The following is a 20,368-nucleotide window of genomic DNA, read 5'->3' on the forward strand; positions in this document are numbered from 1 at the left end:
TATTGAAGAATATTTTATGATTCTTTTAATTGTACAAAAGGCTGCAGAGCCAAATAAAAAAACGAATTAAAAGCCAAGCGAATTTGGCCAACAACAGCAACAAAAAGCCGGCAACACGCACACAACACCAACATTGTCATCGCAATTATCATAGAAAAACGAGACCATACAATCGTTCGATACATTTGCGCATATAGCATACAGCACATACCATATAGCATATAGCATATAGCGCATGGGATCCACGAGGCACAAAAGAACATCTTAAAGCTAAAGTCAAAGATGAGGATGAGCAAGATGCCAAATAGCCGAGACAAAAGTTCGGCTAAACAAAAACTAAAGCTGAATCTAAAACCCCAAACTGAAGATGAACTGAAAACAGATACAGATACATATACAGAAACAGATACAGATAGAGATACAGATACAGATAGAGATACAAAAACAAATCGGAAGGCAGAGACGAAGAAACAGCAGTGCCAAATCGAACCTTTAGTCAAAATTTGTATACATAGCGCCGTACAACTCGGCGGAGCAGTTCAGTGCGCGTACAAGTCTCGTGGGTAGCGGATGCCAGCAAAGGTCTCTCCACACTATACACTATACACTATATAGTATAATATATAGCACCATACTAGAGTATACTATACCACGCCACATAGTGCCTCATATCAGCCTCATTTGAGCAAGACTAAAGATGGAACAAGACTGAAAAACAGTTGTCACGGTGTTAACATTAAGTTGTCGTCGCTCAAAATTAAGTGCACGGCAATCGAAGAGATTGCAACAGGTGCCCAACAAACCGCTTCATCTGTGTGTGCCAGTGTGTGTGTAGCTATATATCTGAGTGATCAATCGGATTGATCGATGGAGGAGAGGAACTATAGAACTTGTGGCTTAGATCCGTTTGTAGAGGTCCCCGAAAGTGAAGTTGCATAGCTATTCAATCGCCCGAACAGCTGAACAGGATATGATATTTAAGTTTAGGCATTTCAATAGTTAAGGCATATGTCCTAAATCATAAACAAGAAACACTAAACTTTAGAGGCTGGAAAAGAGGAGAAAGAATTCTAGTTTCATTTAGATCCCACTTAAATTTGCTTAGAAGATAGATAGATAGAGATACTTCATATTTTGTATCTTTCACTTCTGCCTCAGAACAGCGAACCATTTAGCATAGAACAAGTGCCATATAAGGAGTGGTGAGATCTCCACCTGTCAAGCTCATTAAACCTGTGCGCCACATATTCGATTTTGGCAAAAGAAAACCGCCTGCGACCATATTGGGCAATAGGTGACACAATTTTCTATTTGCTCGCTCTAGGCGCTTCCAAGGTTTCCCAGATCTCCGGACATTTACCAAATGACTAACCAAGTGGAAATGCCTTCAAATTCGCTGGCGATGATCAGCCAGACACGACGGCGTCCAAATGATGCGACATCATATGGCTTAGATCATAATTCCCACCCATTCCAGACCACCAACAAAAAGAAAAAAAAAACAAGAAACGCATGACAAGGTCGTGGCTCCGACTGAAAATTGATAAACTGGATTTTCTTGGCTAGTATTTGGCCAACAAAGGTGTTTAGCACCTTTTGGCTTATGACTGCTATTTGTCGCCACCTCCCCTCAAAGTTTTCTGGCCCCATTCTGCGCTAACTGTTGCAGGTAATATTCAAACGGAGTTTTAACACCTGAAGTGCAGGAAATGACCGGAAAGCTGAAGCCAAACCTGTTGATGGCTGCTGGCCAACTGGAGTGTTGGCCAACTTGCCCTTCAAAATATAGTCGTTTATTATTTCAATTTGTTCCTCACTTCGCAGACCAAGAAGCCGATCAGAATAGCCTCGAAAACGACGAAAGAAATCATAATGCTATTCGATTACTTTGTGGTCTTAATCGGCCTTAGCCAAGTTCAAGTGTGAGTCGAGTCGACTTGAAGTCAAGTCAACGAACGTGATGCTTGGAATTTAGCATAGGTGCTTGATAACTTGATGGTTTTCTAATGCCCCTCGAAAGAGCAAGTTCTGGGCGATGATTAATCACTGGGAGTACGATAGTACTTCACTCTGTGCCACTTCGAACCAAACGACTTCTGTATAGGATCCCCGAGATCCGCAAGAGGGGCAAGCCCCATCTCAAATCCAAACAAACTGCACACAACACAAACATAATTTAGCTGTATGTGCGAGTGGGTTTTATGCGTTCCACACGTGAGGCACTGAGGCACTGAGGCACCGAGTCACTGAGGCACTGCCCAATTTACTCGGGTCTTCGTTGTTGGTTGTTGGGTGTTGGGTCGTGAGGCAACCATGGGCTCCATATGGAGTGGAAGTTTTGAGGTGGCCACCAATTTGTTGCGGGCTGTTGTGCGCCGCGGTTGTTTAATTCATAATAATGAATATAATTTACTGTTACTGTTACATGATAATTTCACGGCATTTCACCGTCACCGTCACACATTTGCTATTTGCTATTCTCCTCCGCCTTTGTTTGATTATTATTTTAATTTTATTTAGATCTCTCAGCTCGGCAACAGCAATGTCAAAAGCTGAAACTGAAGCTGTAGCTCTGGCATTAGTTGCTCGAGAATCGCATTAACATAACTTAACTACGAGAACTCGAAAAGATCTTTCGCTCATCCAGACTCCCTTCCGATCTTCCCCATTCCGTTTAGATTTCGCAAAACTCGTTCGTTGCGACGCAGGCTAAGCAGATTTTTGAATTTCACATCGAAACGATCGGCGCTATATAATCGTATTTGTGGGAGCAAGAGTCCAACGAGGAGCACTTCAAAATGGCAGCCGTCAACGCAACGCAGGTGGACTATTGGAACTTTCTGTTCACCGATCTGGCAGGTGAGTTTCAGAGTGGGAAAACTACCTTTGTCGTATATAGATGCTGATTAAATCCCCATGTAGATCCCCGCACCAATGACTGGTTCCTGATCAAGTCGCCACTGCCCCTGCTGGGCATCCTGGCCTTCTACCTCGTCTTCGTGCTGTCCTGGGGCCCCAGGTTCATGAAGGATCGCAAGCCCTTCAAGCTGGAACGCACCCTGCTCGTCTACAACTTCTTCCAGGTGGCCCTCAGCGTGTGGATGGTCTACGAGGGCGTCGTCATCTGGCAGTACTACAGCTGGCGCTGCCAGCCGGTGGACTGGTCCCGCACCCCCAAGGCCTACCGTGAGGCGCGCGTCGTCTATGTCTACTATCTGGCCAAGATCACCGAGCTGCTGGACACCATCTTCTTTGTGCTGCGCAAGAACGACCGCCAGGTGACCTTCCTGCACGTGTACCACCACACGGTGATGCCCATGATCAGCTGGGGCACCAGCAAGTACTATCCCGGCGGACACGGCACCTTCATCGGCTGGATCAACTCCTTCGTGCACATCATCATGTACTCCTACTACTTCCTCTCCGCCTTCGGACCCCAGATGCAGAAGTACCTGTGGTGGAAGAAGTACATCACCAACCTGCAGATGGTAAGAGCGCTTTGTATGCTATTCGTAGTATTTCAATTTCGATTTTTAGGGGTTAGAAAAGGTTTATTGCTAATGACTCAATCTCTGAACTGTTTAGGAAAACAGAAAATATTTAAATGCATTTTTGTTTATTTTAGGGCTGCACTTAAAAGTGATAAATAGTTTCATTTTGTTGTGAGATTTGCGAACTCTGTTCTTAAAGCTGTGATAAGTGAGAGAGCTTTATATCTAATAGAGTATAACTAAAAGATAGGCACACTCAGATATAGATAGAACTTCATGCTTCTTTATAGACAGCTCTTGATGATTTCCTGACCTTATTATTATCCTTGCAGATCCAGTTCTGCTGCGCCCTGATCCACCAGTCCCAGCTGCTGTTCACGGACTGCGGGTATCCCAGGTGGTCGGTGTGCTTCACGCTGCCCAACGCGGTGTTCTTCTACTTCCTGTTCAACGACTTCTACCAGAAGTCCTACAAGAAGAAGCGGGCGGCCGCCAAGGAGAAGGCTCTGCTGGCGGACAACAACAACGATGGATGTGCCAAGGACCTGAACAAGGCCATTGCGCTGCAGCAGCAGCAGCAAAAGCAGAAGCAGAAGGCCTTGTAAGAGGCAGGAGCACCAACACCCACCGCCACCGCCACCCACCCACACACCAGCACCACCCACAACACACACCCCTTCAATACTCGTACAAAAAAGGAAAAAGAGCGGGCAGAAACACCCACTGAGAGCCACCCATGTTCTATGTGCAACCTTGTTGACTAATTTCTTAAGTAATCCGCCGCCAAAAAGACGTAAAGCACGCAAAAAATGAGCAAAAACAAGAAAATCAGAAACGAGACGAATAGGTATTTGAGCAAATGAGGTTTTCGAGACACAGATACACATATTAAGTAAATGTAAATGTAAACTTAAATGTAAATGTTCAAACAGTTGAAATGGCTTTGTGCCGCCATCGTCATCATCGCTCGCTGCGTTTGAAGTTCGCCATCGTTTCTGGCGGACGCAAATGAAAGAAGTCGTATGTCTTTCGGCCAAAACTGAAACTAAAGCTGAAACCGAAACCGAAACCGAAACTGAAACTGAAGTTAAGTTAAGTAAACAGGCAGAAGAAGCGTTAGTTGTGTAAATAAGTGTAGGTACGCATGCGAATGTGTTTCCTTTAGATTTTATATACGTGTGGTATGTAAAGTAGGCATTAAACAAGTGAAAAACTAGCTAATAACGAAACCATAAATACAAACACAATTTACAAATAAATCTAGAATTTTTTCTACAAAAATATCGTAAAACACAATGAGTGCTATTCTTTTTCTAATGAATGGGAAGTGGGCAGAAGTGGTAGGTACTTCTTATTCCAAAATCAACAGTGTCCATTTACTGGGAAAGATTCCAAATTCGGTTTATGGGCATTGTACATATGAATCGGTTCTTTTGTATCGTTCACTTGTCACAACAAAAAAAAAACATTCAAAAAACATTAATTAATGCATAGATCAATATATCACATCAGGATCATATATAATATATGGTTTTCTATACCAGCTCTTAGTAGTTCAAATGATCTTGACTGCAATACATTATTTAATATGCAACTAATGGTTTTTCATTGCTTAAATCGAAAGTATGTATGTTTTATTTTTAACTGAATTTCATTTAATTTAAATTTATATTTATTATAAATAAATGAACAAAGTTGGCCTTGAAAACATTGCATATGCAGCCATTTCCTGTAATCAGTGATGTTCATTCAACTTTTACTTATAGATTCAAGCCACTTAAATGGTATTTGTCTTTTGGACAACATTGGGGTATCTCCCAGAGAGCAGTCACACCCATTGGCATCCGAATCTAGCCATTCATGATCTCAGCAAGTCGCCGATAAATCACTCGCGGAAACCTTTGCTCAAGGAGCCAACTTAAATCGAAGCACCAGCTGATTTATAACCAAGAACCTATTCATTCTGCAGCGGAAGCCAAGATGATTTAAATGTGAATGGGCGTGGCAAGTACAACAGGTCTATGGGGTGATGCTATGGTGATGCTGAGATGGACACGATCTGTTCATGAATTTGTACGAGACTCTGGAAAGACGACCACTTGGCCACTCATTAGAGCTCATTTCGCAGGCACCTTGAGCCACGGCGAAGATAAGATATTGATAAATTCCACAGCCTTTTATTGATCAATCAGTCAACAACGGAACAGAACGGAATAGATCGGAACTGAAGCGGAAGTGAAAACGCATCTTCGAGTGGGGTTGCGGCCATCCGATGTGCGGATACAGTATTCAATAGAGCCGGTTTGGACACTCGACCTTGATCTTGACCACAAACATGTGAAAACAAAGCGCAGCTCTGAGCCAAAAACTCGGTTTTCATCTGGCCCCAAAGCGGAGCTAAGCGTATGCCAATATTATATGATTTTATGATCCAGTTTTGTGGTCTGATCAGCATAGATTCTATCAGTCTCACGATCTCCGGCGTTATTTATATTTTACCATTAAACCGGAAAAATTTCCATAATCGCAATCCACGGCATACTTTCAGGCAGTTTCTGTTTTGAAGCCAACGGAGTTTGACCTATGCAAATTTCGCAAAAACGAGGCTCATTTAAGATAACACGCCTACTAAATAGATTCATATCAAACTCTTCTCCAGGCCCTTGAACTTTGACTCCACTGTGCAGAAACAACAAGAGTTTCATGCGCGAAATCTGCATAAATAAAGGTGCTTCATGTGATGCTGCCCGTGTGTGTGAGTCAAGGCGAGGCAGAAAAAATTGATTAGAAATTCTAATTTGGCAAAGACATTCTCCGCTTGTCGCCAGGGTGTCTAAGCCTGGCCAACAAACTGGACGGCTGGCCAACAACTGGACACAATGTTGCATAATCATCGCAGCACGCGTACCCAGTTCTACACTTGTAAAAAAAACTCAGCTCACTTGGTGACATTAGAAAGGCTTGCAAATTAAAATGTAAAGATTAAGCTTGAATGTTGAGAAGCGTTTATGTGCTTTGCCAATTTCTCTTATGTAATTTGTTCTCAGATCGGACGGTTGACAAAAATTAAGTAGTATATCTTCGCTGGTTCGACAGATATTAATCACGTTTAATGGCCGAAGATTAGCAGATGCCTTGCAGATCTGCATAATTTTTTTTGCGTGTGGATGGAGCGCGTGGCCATGGTGTTGTCATAAATAATGGGTTCCAATGGGATCCGGTTTGGTTACCTAACCCACGAGTCCCGCCTAGAAATAGAAGTCCAAAAACCCCCCAAGCCGAAAACCCAAAACCCGAAACCCGAATTTCGCCGGCAAAGAACAGAAAACACACAGACGTTTAGGTTTTATTAAATATACAAAAATCAAAGTTTTATTGAATTTTTCTTGTTTTGCGAAACGATTTACGGCTGCATTTCATTAATAAGCTCTATCACACTAGCTCACACTCACACACTCAGCTAGAAAAACATTAACACGTACTCAGTCACACAAACATGGCCACATTCACGCACTTAGGGTCCTACTTCCTACTACTTTTTGGGTTTGAATCATCACCATCATCAGCATCATCATCATCATCCATCTGCCTGCTCGGCATATAAACATTATACAAGTTATTCTCCGCAGGCTACAGACTACTGATAGTTGGTAAAAGGTAAAAGGTAATGGTAATGATAAAGGTAAAGATAAAGGTAAAAACTACGAACTAAGCCCCGCTCTAAAAAACGTAATTGCTAACTGAAACCCATGGACACCGGGCGGCATCGCCCATCATTCCAGCTTCATCGGCTTCACGCTGTTGTTGTTCAGATCGAGGTACGCCTTTCCGGGATGGCCATTCTGGAGCAGATGCTTGCCGGCGTTCATGGTCTGCGGCATGCAGCCCAGTCCTCCGGCGGCACGCAGTGCGGATTGGGCCAAGCTGCTGCCGGTGGTGCGACTGCCTCCGTCCACGGACTTGGCCTTCTTGTAGGTCTTGCGGTAGAAGTTGCCGAAGAGGTACAGGAAGATGACCGTGTTGCCCACGAAGAAGAAGGTCAGTGTCTTGGGCATGTTGCAGCCCTTGGCGCCCACGGTCAGCATGTAGCCCAGGATGAGCACGAACTGGATCAGCTGGATGCTGGTCATGTACTTCTTCCACCACAGGTACTTCTGGTACTGGGGTCCCATCGCGGCCACCATGTAGTAGAAGTACATGATGATGTGCACGCCCGAGTTGAGAATGCCAATGATCACGCCCTGCTCACCAGGCGCGTACTTCAGGTAGCCCCAGGAGAAGAGCACCGTGATGGTGTGATGGTAGACGTGGAGGAACGACACCTGGTTGTCCTTCTTGCGCAGCACGAAGAACGTCGTGTCCAGCAGATCGATGATCTTCGAGAAGAAGTAGAACCAGGCGCCCGAGTAGAGGGTCAGGTTCTGCTCCCTGGTGCGGTTGATCTCGCACTTCTTCGAGAAGATCGACGACATCACGTTGCTCTCTTGGATGGACTGCGAAAAGCAAAGGAAAATTAGTTCTCATATCTAAGTGGATAAGCAATAGTAAATATGATCGTTATTTAACATTTTTACGGTGCTTTTTAATTTAAATATCTTGCTCGCGTGGCAGTGATTTTATTCATTCATTGAATCATTCATTACGGCGCAACGACACTCCGCAATTTTATAGTTCAACAAATGTCAAACAAAAAACCAAAAAAAATTCACGAATAAAATGTTTAACGAATTCTCTGCACACACAGTGCATAAAATCGGTTTAGTTAAACATTTTTGAAGCCAATACAACGCAGCCCGCTATTTCGTATGTTCGACAAGCACTATGCTGCTTTTCTTATTAAAAATGAATAATACATCTGTTTTATGGACTCACCGTGCGGCACATCCAAATGGAGTACAAGACCTGGAAGGCATTATAGAACACCATGATGCGCTTGAGGTCCATGGGCTTGCGGTTCTTCATGTACTCGGGTCCGATCTTCAGAACGAATGCCAAGTAGACCAGCACCACGGCCACCACGGGCGCCGGGGAGCTCATCAGGAACCAGCTGTCCACCGTCTCATCTGCATAATGTACGAATCATTAGTTTCATTTGATACATGTGCCTAGTGCGATTCAACTTACCCACTCCTTTGGAGAGGCCGGAGATGCGCTCCTCGACAATCTTCATGTAGTCCGTCATGTTGGCTTTCTGTTTCTGCAACTAGCAACTGGCAATTGGCAACTGAAAGAAAGAGGCTTACGAGCTTTAGAAATTTGCGGCCAAAAATCGAGAATTCAGAGCCCGACGTCCGCACGCCGCGTTGCCGAAATATTGAATGAAAATAGGTATTCTAAATCGCGATCGCTTGGAGAGGCTCAGCACGTTTGTTTCTGCTCGGCTCGCCGAGGATCGTGATTTGCATTGGAATTTGTGGCGAGGCACGCCAAAGATTTATTAATGAAAGGCGCGAAGAAATCGCCTATTGAGTTATCCCCAATCGCATGATGAATGACGACAGCAAGATAAGGCTGGTGCAGCTCTGCGATATATCAGATCTCTGGATTTAGTAACCCAACGTAAATGTCTTGAAGAACTAAGATTCTTGGCTGAAGACAAGAGCGCAAGTCAATGGCTTGGAAACCTGAAAAAATCCGGACTCAAGGCTTCATTTGAATTTCTCGCCTTGGCACTAAAGTTAAAGACTAACTTTGGCATTCATCTTGAATGAACATCTGAACATCTCCCTGAACATTTGCGATTCTTCGTTTTCTGCTTTTCTGTTGAGATAAAATCGGCGTAGCCATCGGACTTTATGTTCTAGCCATTGGGCATCGTGTTCTTGCTTCACATTGTTATTTAAATTGCACACGGAAAAGAGTTTGATTGAAAATGACCCATCAAATGTATTCAATTACACGGCGGCCAGAACTCGTTTCTTATGTAACTTTTCGAGGTGTTCTCCTCGTTGACCACTGACCTAGCCAACTCGAACCGGAACTCGTTCGGCAGAAGAATCTCGAATATCTATATACGAGTATATATATACTGAGATACTTGTATATAGATCGGTTTGTATAATTAGCTGCGATGCTAAAAAAGATGTCCACTTGGGAATGTCGCAAATCGGAGCGGTATAAAAACTAGTTGTCAATCGAACGAATTTATATGCTTGTACTTTGAAGTTAAAAGCCACGGCCTGCTCTATAATGATTCTCGGATGACTTGGATGACTGTTCCCTTCTGATTGCAGCAGCAACAGCAGCAGCAGCACTCTTCATGGATCACATGGCGTGTAATTTGATTTGGAGAGCCTGGCCGAAGAACAGAGCAAACAGCTGCCACAGTCGCTAATTGGACACACTCGGCGTATGATTGATATGTTTTGACTGCCGCTGATCGACGGCGACTGAGACTAGGTCTCTGTCAGGGTTAAGCCGTTCGCCATCGCCATCGACATCGCCTTCCCTTAACCATATAGCTATATAGCTATACAGCAATATAGGTATACTATAGCACGGCGTTGCCATTCCCAGACCCATTCGTATGCAAGACACTTGGCTTCCATATAGACTGACACTGGAGACAGGAAAAGTGAGCTGGCTGCCGCTTGCATCAACTACATCATCATCATGATCATGATAGTCGACCAAAAATGTGACGCCAATTGAAAGTCAGGCGAGTGTTCCGCTGGCTGCCCTCGCAGCTGCTGACGTTGATCCCCCTTTGATTTGCTACGCCCCCTTTGGATGGCAGTCCCCTTTTTTGGGAAACCCCAGCACCTTCTGGTGCCACACTTTCGGATACCGAAAGGCCACATCTATATACACTTCAGTGCCCACTACGGCTGTGGAGCACAGAATCTGTGAGCATGTCTTCCGCCTTAAATAAATTAAAAATAAACGCAGAAGCAGAAGCACAAGCGGCCAACAGCCACATTCTGCCGCGCACGCATTAAAATTATGTGTATTGTATGCATAATTGATTTTCGCTTTTGCCAATTTTTGTACCCTTTAAGAGCTGCTGCCTTGTCAGCACTATCAGAACACTCGATACTTGGGCACTCGGAACTGGGAACTACGAACTGGGTTTACCCAGCACTCGAACACGGCTTTGCCATAATTTCAAATGTTGTGACTAATGCGAAAAGTATCTAAATACCCAAAAGCGCCGCATATTCGTATGCGTCTGTTTCGGTGCGGAAAAGCACCGAAAAAAGCGTTAATTTTTACGAATTTGCCTCTAAAAATAAAAGGTTCGGGTAAAAACAACTTAATTTGCCACTAATTCGAAATCTAATGAAGGCCGATGGGGCATTAGTCTTTCATCTGCGCATGAGTCTTTCAGTCTTTCAGTATTTGTATCTGTATCTGTATCTGCTGCTGCGACTTAAACGTTGTTAATGTGCCACCAGTCGAAATCTGCAAGTTTTGCATGTCTGTTTTTTGCAAGTCTGCGCCTATGTAGAAGCACTGGTATTTTGTGTGTTACGTCGCCACGTGGCTACACAAGAAACAAATATGATTTGTTTGGAGAATCTAAAGTATCTGTAGTTTATGATAAGAAACTAGTTCTAGTTGTTTGTGGCAACCCAAATTAACTATTGGTACTTTAAGCATATATAACTGAGTTTATTTTCTTTCTGTGGGAGAACTCCCAAATCTAATATAGCCTCATATGTATATGCTGTGTAAATTGCAGTCCAAGGGGGCGGATGTTTTTCTATAGATTACACACAGCACGATTTTCACACGCACTTGAGTGTTCGCCGAATGACAACAATTAGCCATGTGAAATTCCCGAATACATTAGCCCATTGAAGTTGGGAATTCTGGGAGGTGTTGCAATGCATTCGAATGACTCCATAAAGGCATGAGTTCTAAGTAGAGGGTATGACGCTGGGTCGAGCAGCCTGAAAATTGTTAAATTATTTGCGCATTGTTTTCCCGACGTGGCTCCAGAGTGCAACAGGTTAATCATTTAGTTTTGCCTGTGTCAAGTGCACATGTTTTATGGTTTCATGCTTGCTTAGCGCTGTAAATTAATTTTTTTTGCCAGCCGAGGCATTTACAGAGGAGGCACAAAAACGCGCCGAGTCAGCCCAGCCAGCAGTTGGCCAACCGCAGAAACGCCACATAGATACATCCATAACTATAACCCACACGGCACAAAAATGTTGTCATATATGATTTTCTAAATTTCTTAGCTAGTGGTACTTTAAGCTCACTTATAGAAATAATTGAAAGGTGGGAAAGTTTGGAACCTCTACAGAAGTTCAAACAAACCGTTTGGATATTAACAACAAGTTTGGTAATAGGAAATCTAAAAACTCTGTTTAGTTAATATCACTAAGATGTCTATTCTATAACTGAAAGATTTCATTTTTGAAACCCAATAGAATGGCCTGAAAATCTTTTTTTCGCTGTGCGTCTTAAGTCAGCGTTTGTCGCTGGTGACTTTTTGGGCCGACTGACAACCTTTAATTACTCTGTAAATATTTGCGGCGTTAATTGGATTTTTTCCTGGCCCAAACGAAACCCTCTGTGTTGTCTGTGTTTTTTTAGTTAGAAACTGTAACGGATATGGGCCGTGGTCTCTTCGTGGGAACCGCGACTTCCAATCCTCCAATCTGTTTGCCTAACCATGAAATGTGGTCATCTTCGCGAGGGGGAGTGTTACGTTGGCCGCAGTGGCAGGCGGCCATTCGTTGGCGGTTATTGAAGGCCAGTTGGCTGTTGCAGCTGCAAATTGAATCGCAATCGATTACAAGTTCAAATCGTTTAGATTTGGCCGCCTCAATGCTGCAGCAGCCAGAGTCTTGGCCTTGGCTGACTGGCAAAATTGCAGCTCCTCAAGCGAGTTTTCAGCATTTAATCTATGTACGATGCATTGGGTTAAGGTCGACGAGAAATCTCAGACGGACCGATGGCGGTGGCAGCAGAGTTAGCCAGGCTTAAACCAGCCACTGCCAAGCGAGAGAACTCTGTTTTTTTTTTTGGCGCCCAAGAACTGTGCTCTCTAATTTATGCAACACTTTCACGCCTTCTGGTTGCCCCAAAAAACAAATGAATTCATTTCACTTCCGTACCTGTTGGTTTTTCGGCTGACTCGACTCCCTGCTAACTTGGCTAACACACACACGCACTGGCGCGCACACACACACTATCGCACTGCGACCGTAGCCTGAAGACTCAGTTTCAGCTTACGGACTCGAAACTCGGACTCGGATTCGAACTCGGGACTCGGACTCGGATTCGACTGCGCCAAACGCCAAGAAGACACTAATATGGAGTTCTACCCGCTCGGCTGTATAAATAAACAAAATGAACGCGCTTCGCAGGCCGGCCAACATTTGACGTCGCCGTCGCTGGCGACGCTGGCAGCGCAGTCGGCGCTCGGGCCGCACGGCGTATACTTAACCTTTTTTTAGTTGATTTTTGCGTCACTCGGCCAGGTTCGATACGATGCAAGCCGAAGTCGCGTTAATGGCCAATTTAAGTTGCGCGACGGTTTTGCTTTATTTTTTGTTTTTTTTTTTTTAATTTCGCTTTAGAAACATTGAGCTTTGGTTTCTTTGCTGATTTTTGGTGCTTTCTGGTGCTAAGGTCAAGTTTGAAGCCATTAAAACGCATGTGTCTGTGGCGAGAAAAGAAAAGAAAGCAAAACTGCTGGCGGCAGCAGATAAGCCATGCTTTTCTTGGTTTATTTTGAACAAGTTTATTAACCCTTTCCCGGTTGGCCAAAAAAACATGCAGATCCTATCGCAAAAAGAGCGGCAAAAAGAAAACGAAAGCCAAGAGGGAAGCGAACAAGTACACAGTGAAAACAAAACTTGTTTGGAAATAACTCCAATAACTCTGGTCAAAAATCTACAAAATGTAATAGGTCTCTGTCCGTATTTAGTTATAACTAAATGAACTTACTTAGAACATACTTTGAGTTCATTACCATAAATTCTTACTATACAGCCGGTGAGAGGATTTTTGTGCCACTGAAAGTGCTTGGCATGAATTTCTACAACAATTATATATGCACATTATATGCATATTATGTGTCGCGATTTTTAGACAGCACAATGGGGTTTATATCTTTATTATTTGTTTTGACCTCTCAGTGAAAACTCAGGTTAATTGGATTTTGCGTCATCCTCGTTACTGTGATGTTTCTAGGCAAATGTATCTATAATGGAATTTTTAAAAAATTTACTGAATACGGGAAAAAGTCCCACGAGACCCTTATAAAAATTGCTACATTTAGTATAGAAAATATTGTTGTGTTTTCTTGGGATTTTTCTTGCCGTGTGCCCTTTTCCAGCAACAAAATTGGCTTTAAATAAACCGCTAGACAATTGATTTATTATCGCCGTCACGTCATTGAGCCGCACTCAATTGGCAGCATAGTTATATATGTATGTATGTATATATATGCATAGATATGTATGTGTGCCAATGTGGGGGATGACACGCCCCAACTCTATAACTGGCACTTACTTAACTACGCAAATTGGGTTTACGGGCGCAGTTAACACATTTCCAGGTCGATGGGAATGGGAATGGGAAGCGATTATCGGTGTCATGAATGGGTAAATTTCACGCACTTACCCACTTACTCTCTCCCATGGGCTATACTCCACACACGTGCTAAGTGCCCGGTCAAATATTCAAATGCTCGCCCAGCTGGATGCACTGCAGCTGTGTTGGTGGCCACTCTTCCGGGTCTTCAGCATTTCCATTTCTAATTCAAGCTCATTCATTTCAACGGCGGACAAAAACAAAAAGCCGTTTTGCATTTGTTATCGCACACTCGTCACTCAAGCCGCTCGCATAATCGGCGCTTCTCTTTTGTGATTAGGACCCTGAACTTCAGCGCTACTTAATGTATTAATTTAGTCGATTAATACCGCTAGTCGGGGTCTGTGCGAAATCTGCTCCTTGGCCGAGTTTCTAACGCAGCTGATCAGAACGCTGATGGCAGAGCGCTGATGGATGATATTGGCCTGGATTGGTCAATAAGATATCATTATGTGATATTAATGGGCTGCCCATGAGGACAGCAAGTTCTATGGTCGCATATTTGAAATGGAATTTGTTGAACAAAGATGAATGACTCTTGACTAAACATACTGGCTTTTATGTGCAATAAATATTCAAAGGGCGCTATTAAAACGTAGTTAAATTGCGCTATTAAGAGGCTGCCTAACAAGTGAATCTTTATTGGGCCTGCATGGCTGGCGATATTTCCTCACTAGCCAAATACCATTTAGTCTTCCCAATTAAGATTCTTTATTATTAGAATTGTTATTTGTCTACATTTGTGATAACCATAATGCTCTTTCTTAAAAAGCTTATAAGTGGACAGTCTTGTATTGCTTGAATTTCATTAACACTCGATCTTAATTTATTTTATAATATCCCCAGATATATATGTATTTATTAAGTGAGTGGTTTTGTTTGTGTCTTTGCAAAAGCACCCGAAGAATGGAAAATGTATGCATACTTAAGTAGGTTAAATACAGGGGAACTACACCTGCTAATTCATTTCTACCAGGCGTAAGTTGACTTCGTTGTTGATGGTTTTTAATGAGATGCCTTAGCATTTTTAAAAACAATTTCTCTGTTGCCGAAGTGTTTACAAACTAGGGGAACATTTTCTATTCATATAATATACGTCTTGTAATTTCGTCACGGTAATTTCTCATGAAAAAAAAAACAATGCACGATAAGTATTTGCGCAAATATCCAATATTTGGTCAGTATAAGTACCACCTTTGATCGCCAATAAAAAGTTGTTAGCTCTCAGAAATGCTGACCAATAATGAAAGCACCTTGTTTACCGGGAGCAATGCGATTTGATGGCTCCCATTTTCAAATGTTGGCGCGCTCTGCACAGAGTTGCCACACTGTTTCACAGAGCTGTGACGACAGAGTAGCGATAACAGCCGTTAACAGCTGGTGCGTCACAGTATGACCGCATTGCCCTTGTTGCCATATGACTGCCAGTGATTTTCCCTTTCGCGATTGCAGTCACACTGGAAAAACACAGAAAAATTAAATTAAGGAAAAACAGATGAAAAACTGCAATTGAACACAATAGAAGCAAGTGCAGCAACTAGTTTTTTGCGCCAGTGTTGACTTCTGGGCCTGCCGTCGAAGCCACGCTAACTGCGCGCCTTTCGAGTGGTAAGTGATTAGTGACGAATGGCCAGTGAAATCGAGTGATTAACCCTTCGCTTGTGTTGTGACACTTTCCATAACTTCGTGTTAAAAAATGGGTACTGCGCAAGTGGAGTGCAGGTGGGGGTTAAGCCAGTGGGTAGTATTCCATTTACACGTGGCCTTCTAGCTGAGTTTTCCATGCACTCTGCTATCTTTAATGGTTTCCACGAAACCTCACGAAACTGCACCTTAACCCACTGAGGATCGCACTCCCATTTGGACCCCATCTTATGTAAACAAGTAATTGGCAGCTAGTTCCCTAAGTGATCAAACACACAAAGCCACCAGATACAAACTTGAGTACTGCGTACCAGTAACCAATTCGCTGGGGAACAAAGTTCGTTCCATACTATATAGCCAGGCGATCGGAGCAGACCAATAAACAAATAAATAAATATCACATTTCCCAGACGAGCTAGCTTTGAACTAACAAACGTTGAACAACCGCTCCACACTTGCCTTCGTACGACTAAATTCGGATGTATCGTATTGAACAGAACGTATTTCTCTTACAGACACTATTTGTGGAGTGCAAAAGGAATCCGGAATCTTAGGGCCATGGATTCGGCCACCAATCTCCTGGAGCGACACGGCTCAGCGGCTGATGTGAGTGGCGGAAGCCACCCCGCCGAAGTGGAGGTAACCACCCAGGCCCGTGCCACTTTTGGCATGGACGCCGAAGGACATGCTACCGGGGAGGCAGTGACCACCACCACGGCCACCTTGCGTAGGGAAGGATCCGACGAGGACATCTTTGAGCAGGTGCAGATGATTCTGCGCAAGCGGCGTGGCTGGGGACCAGAGGACTCGCTCAGTCCCAATGATCTGGACCTCCTGGAGTACGACGACGAGTTGGGCGAGGAGGATGACGCCGGTTGTCCACTCCCCTCGACGCCGGAGGACACACAGCTTATTGAGGCGGAGGTGAGTCGGGGCTACCAACCTCCATTTCCACCAGGTGGAAAAGTACGAGAGGCAATCGTTAGAGCATGTGGCGTAGCTCTTATCGCTGACCCACCACCATGTGGTTATCGGCTGCCACTTGTTAGTCGCAATTTTGCCTCATTTCAATGTCGGAGGTCTTATCAATACAAATGTTGCTTGGGCAATGTGTATTTGCCGCATTCAAATGTACCATAACAATTGTTGTAAAACCTTATCGTGGCCATTTCTCCCATTTTATGACTCACTAAATACTATTGCTCAATCTAAACCATGTTCCACAACCATTTTAAAGTTATACCTTATCTGTCTTTGCCTTTAATGTCTGGCCGAAAGCTGTCAAGTGAAATTTCCTTGACTTTGAGCCTTACACTCTCGACAATCAGCACTTTGGCTCACTGGCTTTAAAGGTCAGGCTTAGATTGATCGCAAAAAGCTTCGGAATAGCCCTTTATACGACAGATGCTAGAACACAAACAAAAATTTACGTCGATGCGGTGCTGATAATGCCCGGAGACAGTTTCGGGCGAGCTTATCTTATCGCGGAACGCATTCGGTGCTTTCTTGTTCCGCCAACAAAGACTAAACAAATTGAGTATGCGACTGGCAGAGACTTCACAGTACGATCGCTTATTGCTTCGCACATTTAGTTCTAGTTTCGTTCGAATCTCTGTTAGCCGCTCAAGATGCAGACGCTGCCGGAGGTTATAGTGCGTGTGAACCCGGATCTGGAGCCGGATCTCAGTCAAGAAACTCATAGAACCCAGGACACAGTCAAGGCGCAAGCTGAAAATCCAGTCGTTAGTCCCATTTGCTCGCAGTTTTCCTTTGCCATTAAGCTTTTCGTATCCGTTTCGAGAACTGTTTAATGTCTTATCACTCTATTCCACAGATGACGGAAGTGCTGAAGGCCGGAGTTCTCTCCGATGAAATTGACTTGGGCGCATTGGCACACAATGCCGCCGAGCAGGCAGAGGAGTTTGTGCGCAAGGTAAGCCATGTGATTCAGCCAAGTGAGGAACGGTTTTAATGGAAGATACTCTTCAAGACTTGTGATTCTGTCGCTTTTGTATTTTTTCGTTTGTTTTTATTTTAATAAATAGTTTTAAGTGTTTGAACTGTATTTCTTTTGTGTGCTGATTTGTAGTTAGCAATCCAATTGGTGTATCTAATTGATAATGTGTTTCTTATTTCGATCTCAGGTCTGGGAGGCTAGCTGGAAGGTGTGTCACTACAAAAATCTACCCAAGTGGCTGCAGGACAACGACTTCCTACACCGCGGCCATCGCCCACCGCTGCCCTCTTTCCGTGCGTGCTTTAAATCGATTTTCCGCGTACACACGGAAACTGGCAACATCTGGACACATCTTCTTGGCTGCATCGCCTTCATCGGCGTGGCTTTGTACTTCATCTCGCGCCCCTCGGTTGAGATCCAGACACAGGAGAAGATCGTTTTTGGAGCCTTTTTCATCGGAGCCATCGTATGTCTAGGATTCTCATTCGCTTTTCACACACTGAGCTGTCACTCTGTAGAGATGGGAAGACTGTTTTCTAAGTAAGTGTTCCTCGACTAATTGACTGGATATCATATTAATGGTTTTGCTTACCTGCAGACTTGACTATTGTGGAATTGCGCTGCTGATCATGGGTTCCTTTGTGCCTTGGCTGTACTATGGCTTCTACTGTCATTACCAGCCAAAGGTCATATACCTATCCGTTGTGAGCATTCTGGGCATCCTCTCCATCGTAGTCTCGCTATGGGACAAGTTTTCGGAGCCGGGACTTCGTCCCTTGCGCGCTGGCGTTTTTATGAGCTTTGGCCTGTCCGGTGTCATTCCAGCTATTCACTACAGCATCATGGAGGGCTGGTTCAGCCAGATGAGCCGCGCCAGTCTGGGTTGGCTGATTCTGATGGGTGAGTGCTACTAAATTTACGCTATAAAGTAATGGTAGTACAATGGCAACATAAATCTTGCAGGCCTCCTATACATCCTTGGCGCGTTGCTGTACGCCCTCCGTGTTCCCGAGCGCTGGTTCCCCGGAAAGTTCGACATTTGGGTACGCTTCTTAAAGGTTTTGACCTTTGCACCTTACTGAAAGTCTTTTATTTTTCAGGGTCAATCACATCAAATATTCCACATACTGGTCATTGCGGCTGCCTTTGTCCACTACCACGGCATCTCCGAAATGGCCATGTACCGCGTCATGTATAGCGAATGCACTGTTCCCATCGAACCAATAACCTTTTAGATGCTGAACTGGATGCCAAGGAACAATCATCGTAATAGCACATACAATCCCATTCATATTAATACATATATTAATGCGAACTAGCGCAGTTTTACAATGCAACCTGTTTAGCGTTTGGGGAGCATTTGTACCTTGTTATACAAAATCAACGGAATCATATTCAAGACACAATTCAAACACACACACTTTACACACAATTACGCGCATTTATCATCAAAATCTTACATATACAAAAAATAGCAAAAAACAGTTGATTGTCGAATGAAATCTGCAGTAGAGTAATTAATATATGTACAATTATTTATAAAATTCCAATTTGTCTACTTAATGTTGTCGTAAGTTGATTGGCCTTTCGAGTAGTGCAGAGTAGTGGCAAAACGCATATGAAATTGGCAAAACGCATCACAGCGACCAGGAGTCATTGCGAGATGACTTTCGCTCAGGAGTTCCAATGCTAAAAGAGTTCAAGGAGCTAAAAGGCCGGCCAAGCGATTTCTACTTTAAGTTATGCAATTAGTTGATCCCTTTGTGGCATTAGTATTTACCGCTTAGAGTTGTTAGGGTTGTACGGCGTTATGAACATACATTTCGAACGTTAAATGAGGTCTGATTTTACATCCACACACACACACACACTGCACACCACAAATTACGCGTTACACAGCGCAAGGAGCCTAAGATATTATATCACCATATACATTATAAATGCAGAGCTATCACAAAACATAAAGCGAATCAAAACAATAAAAAAAAAACTGAGACTTCTAACAGAGCGTTTTGGTGCAGATTTCTTTATTAAGCCATATATTTTATTTCATGGCGCAAAAACTATTTTAAGGCTTGCTGATTGCCATTTGGCAATTCGGCGGTTGCCATCACCCTAATGCCTAGCCATAAATATTGCTGCAGAGAACTAGAAATCCGCATCGGGGTTACTAGTGGAGTTCAGTCTGCTGATGACTGGGCGACTGCTGAGTTGACTTTGACCCCCTTGATGAAGTGAGCAGCCGTGGTCTAGTCTGCGAGATCTCGAGTCTCGGATCTCGATCTGATTCCTCCGCTGCCTTGTGTTCTATGCGTCGTCATTGTCTTCGCCGTGTGCCAGTTTCTATCAACGAATCCGCAGATCATTAAACCTTTTATTTTGCACGGCGCAAATAAATCGAACTTTGTACTTGACAACTTGGCGGCACGTGTCTTTCAACTAAATGCGATTGCAGTGGTTTTATTTCACATACAAAAATTCAAGTTCAGCAGAAAAAAACCAACAAGCAAATGACTTGGTCGAAATAAGGCGAAAATCAGTTCGGAAGTTGGGCAAAGTGGGAGAAAACCAAAGTCAAAGAGAAATATTTTAAAAATGTCTTAATGAGGCGTAAGCATGTGCATAGCTAAATGGTACAGTGCGGCTTGGGTTAGATGGCTTTAAAGATTTTTCACGCATTTTTCTAATCAAGAAGGAGCTGTTCATTTAAAAAGTTAATAAATTA

General features: G+C 43.6%; 3 protein-coding genes across 7 annotated transcripts; 2 read left to right on the top strand and 1 right to left on the bottom strand.

Moving 5' to 3' along the window:
• Positions 1–490: 490 nt before the first annotated feature.
• On the top strand, positions 491–4,749 carry LOC122619739 (elongation of very long chain fatty acids protein AAEL008004). Its single transcript, XM_043796843.1, has 4 exons — positions 491–582; positions 2,679–2,859; positions 2,923–3,488; positions 3,824–4,749. Exons 2-4 carry the CDS (start codon positions 2,799–2,801, stop codon positions 4,094–4,096), a joined length of 900 nt encoding a protein of 299 aa, XP_043652778.1. The 5' UTR covers positions 491–582; positions 2,679–2,798; the 3' UTR covers positions 4,097–4,749.
• Positions 4,750–6,829: 2,080 nt separating this feature from the next.
• LOC122619337 (elongation of very long chain fatty acids protein 7) lies at positions 6,830–12,757 on the bottom strand. Of its 2 annotated transcripts, none has more exons than XM_043796200.1 (4): positions 12,560–12,757; positions 8,616–8,715; positions 8,364–8,554; positions 6,830–7,984 (listed from the first exon to the last, which is right to left on the bottom strand). In XM_043796200.1, the coding sequence occupies exons 2-4, from the start codon at positions 8,671–8,673 to the stop codon at positions 7,265–7,267; spliced, it is 969 nt and encodes a 322-aa protein (XP_043652135.1). In that variant the 5' UTR covers positions 8,674–8,715; positions 12,560–12,757; the 3' UTR covers positions 6,830–7,264. The 2 variants fall into 2 exon arrangements, with proteins under 2 accessions (XP_043652135.1, XP_043652136.1); XM_043796201.1 differs by lacking the exon at positions 12,560–12,757 and adding an exon at positions 9,452–9,639.
• Positions 12,758–15,487: 2,730 nt separating this feature from the next.
• On the top strand, positions 15,488–19,646 carry LOC122619026 (adiponectin receptor protein). 4 transcript variants are annotated; one of them, XM_043795696.1, is made up of 7 exons: positions 15,490–15,650; positions 16,202–16,610; positions 17,521–17,619; positions 17,831–18,183; positions 18,242–18,543; positions 18,607–18,686; positions 18,744–19,646. In XM_043795696.1, the coding sequence occupies exons 2-7, from the start codon at positions 16,245–16,247 to the stop codon at positions 18,876–18,878; spliced, it is 1,335 nt and encodes a 444-aa protein (XP_043651631.1). In that variant the 5' UTR covers positions 15,490–15,650; positions 16,202–16,244; the 3' UTR covers positions 18,879–19,646. The 4 variants fall into 4 exon arrangements, with proteins under 4 accessions (XP_043651632.1, XP_043651631.1, XP_043651633.1 ...); XM_043795698.1 differs by lacking the exons at positions 15,490–15,650; positions 16,202–16,610 and adding exons at positions 17,001–17,223; positions 17,279–17,428; XM_043795697.1 differs by lacking the exon at positions 17,521–17,619 and having other exon boundaries at positions 15,488–15,650.
• The last annotated feature ends 722 nt before the right edge of the window (positions 19,647–20,368 follow it).

Source organism: Drosophila teissieri, chromosome 3R (genome assembly GCF_016746235.2).
Source record: "Drosophila teissieri strain GT53w chromosome 3R, Prin_Dtei_1.1, whole genome shotgun sequence".
Taxonomy (NCBI): Eukaryota; Metazoa; Arthropoda; class Insecta; order Diptera; family Drosophilidae; genus Drosophila; species Drosophila teissieri.

Excerpts from the sequence above, each read along its gene's own strand:
- LOC122619026 (XM_043795696.1), top strand. The coding sequence starts at position 16,245 with ATGGATTCGGCCACCAATCTCCTGGAGCGACACGGCTCAGCGGCTGAT. Across the intron at positions 17,620-17,830 it reads CAGAGGAGTTTGTGCGCAAG|GTCTGGGAGGCTAGCTGGAA; the intron begins GTAAGCCATGTG and ends TTTCGATCTCAG. Across the intron at positions 18,687-18,743 it reads CCGGAAAGTTCGACATTTGG|GGTCAATCACATCAAATATT; the intron begins GTACGCTTCTTA and ends TTTATTTTTCAG.
- LOC122619337 (XM_043796200.1), bottom strand. The coding sequence starts at position 8,673 with ATGACGGACTACATGAAGATTGTCGAGGAGCGCATCTCCGGCCTCTCC. Across the intron at positions 8,555-8,615 it reads CGGCCTCTCCAAAGGAGTGG|ATGAGACGGTGGACAGCTGG; the intron begins GTAAGTTGAATC and ends TACATTATGCAG. Across the intron at positions 7,985-8,363 it reads CCATTTGGATGTGCCGCACG|TCCATCCAAGAGAGCAACGT; the intron begins GTGAGTCCATAA and ends TGCTTTTCGCAG.
- LOC122619739 (XM_043796843.1), top strand. The coding sequence starts at position 2,799 with ATGGCAGCCGTCAACGCAACGCAGGTGGACTATTGGAACTTTCTGTTC. Across the intron at positions 2,860-2,922 it reads TCTGTTCACCGATCTGGCAG|ATCCCCGCACCAATGACTGG; the intron begins GTGAGTTTCAGA and ends ATCCCCATGTAG. Across the intron at positions 3,489-3,823 it reads ACATCACCAACCTGCAGATG|ATCCAGTTCTGCTGCGCCCT; the intron begins GTAAGAGCGCTT and ends TTATCCTTGCAG.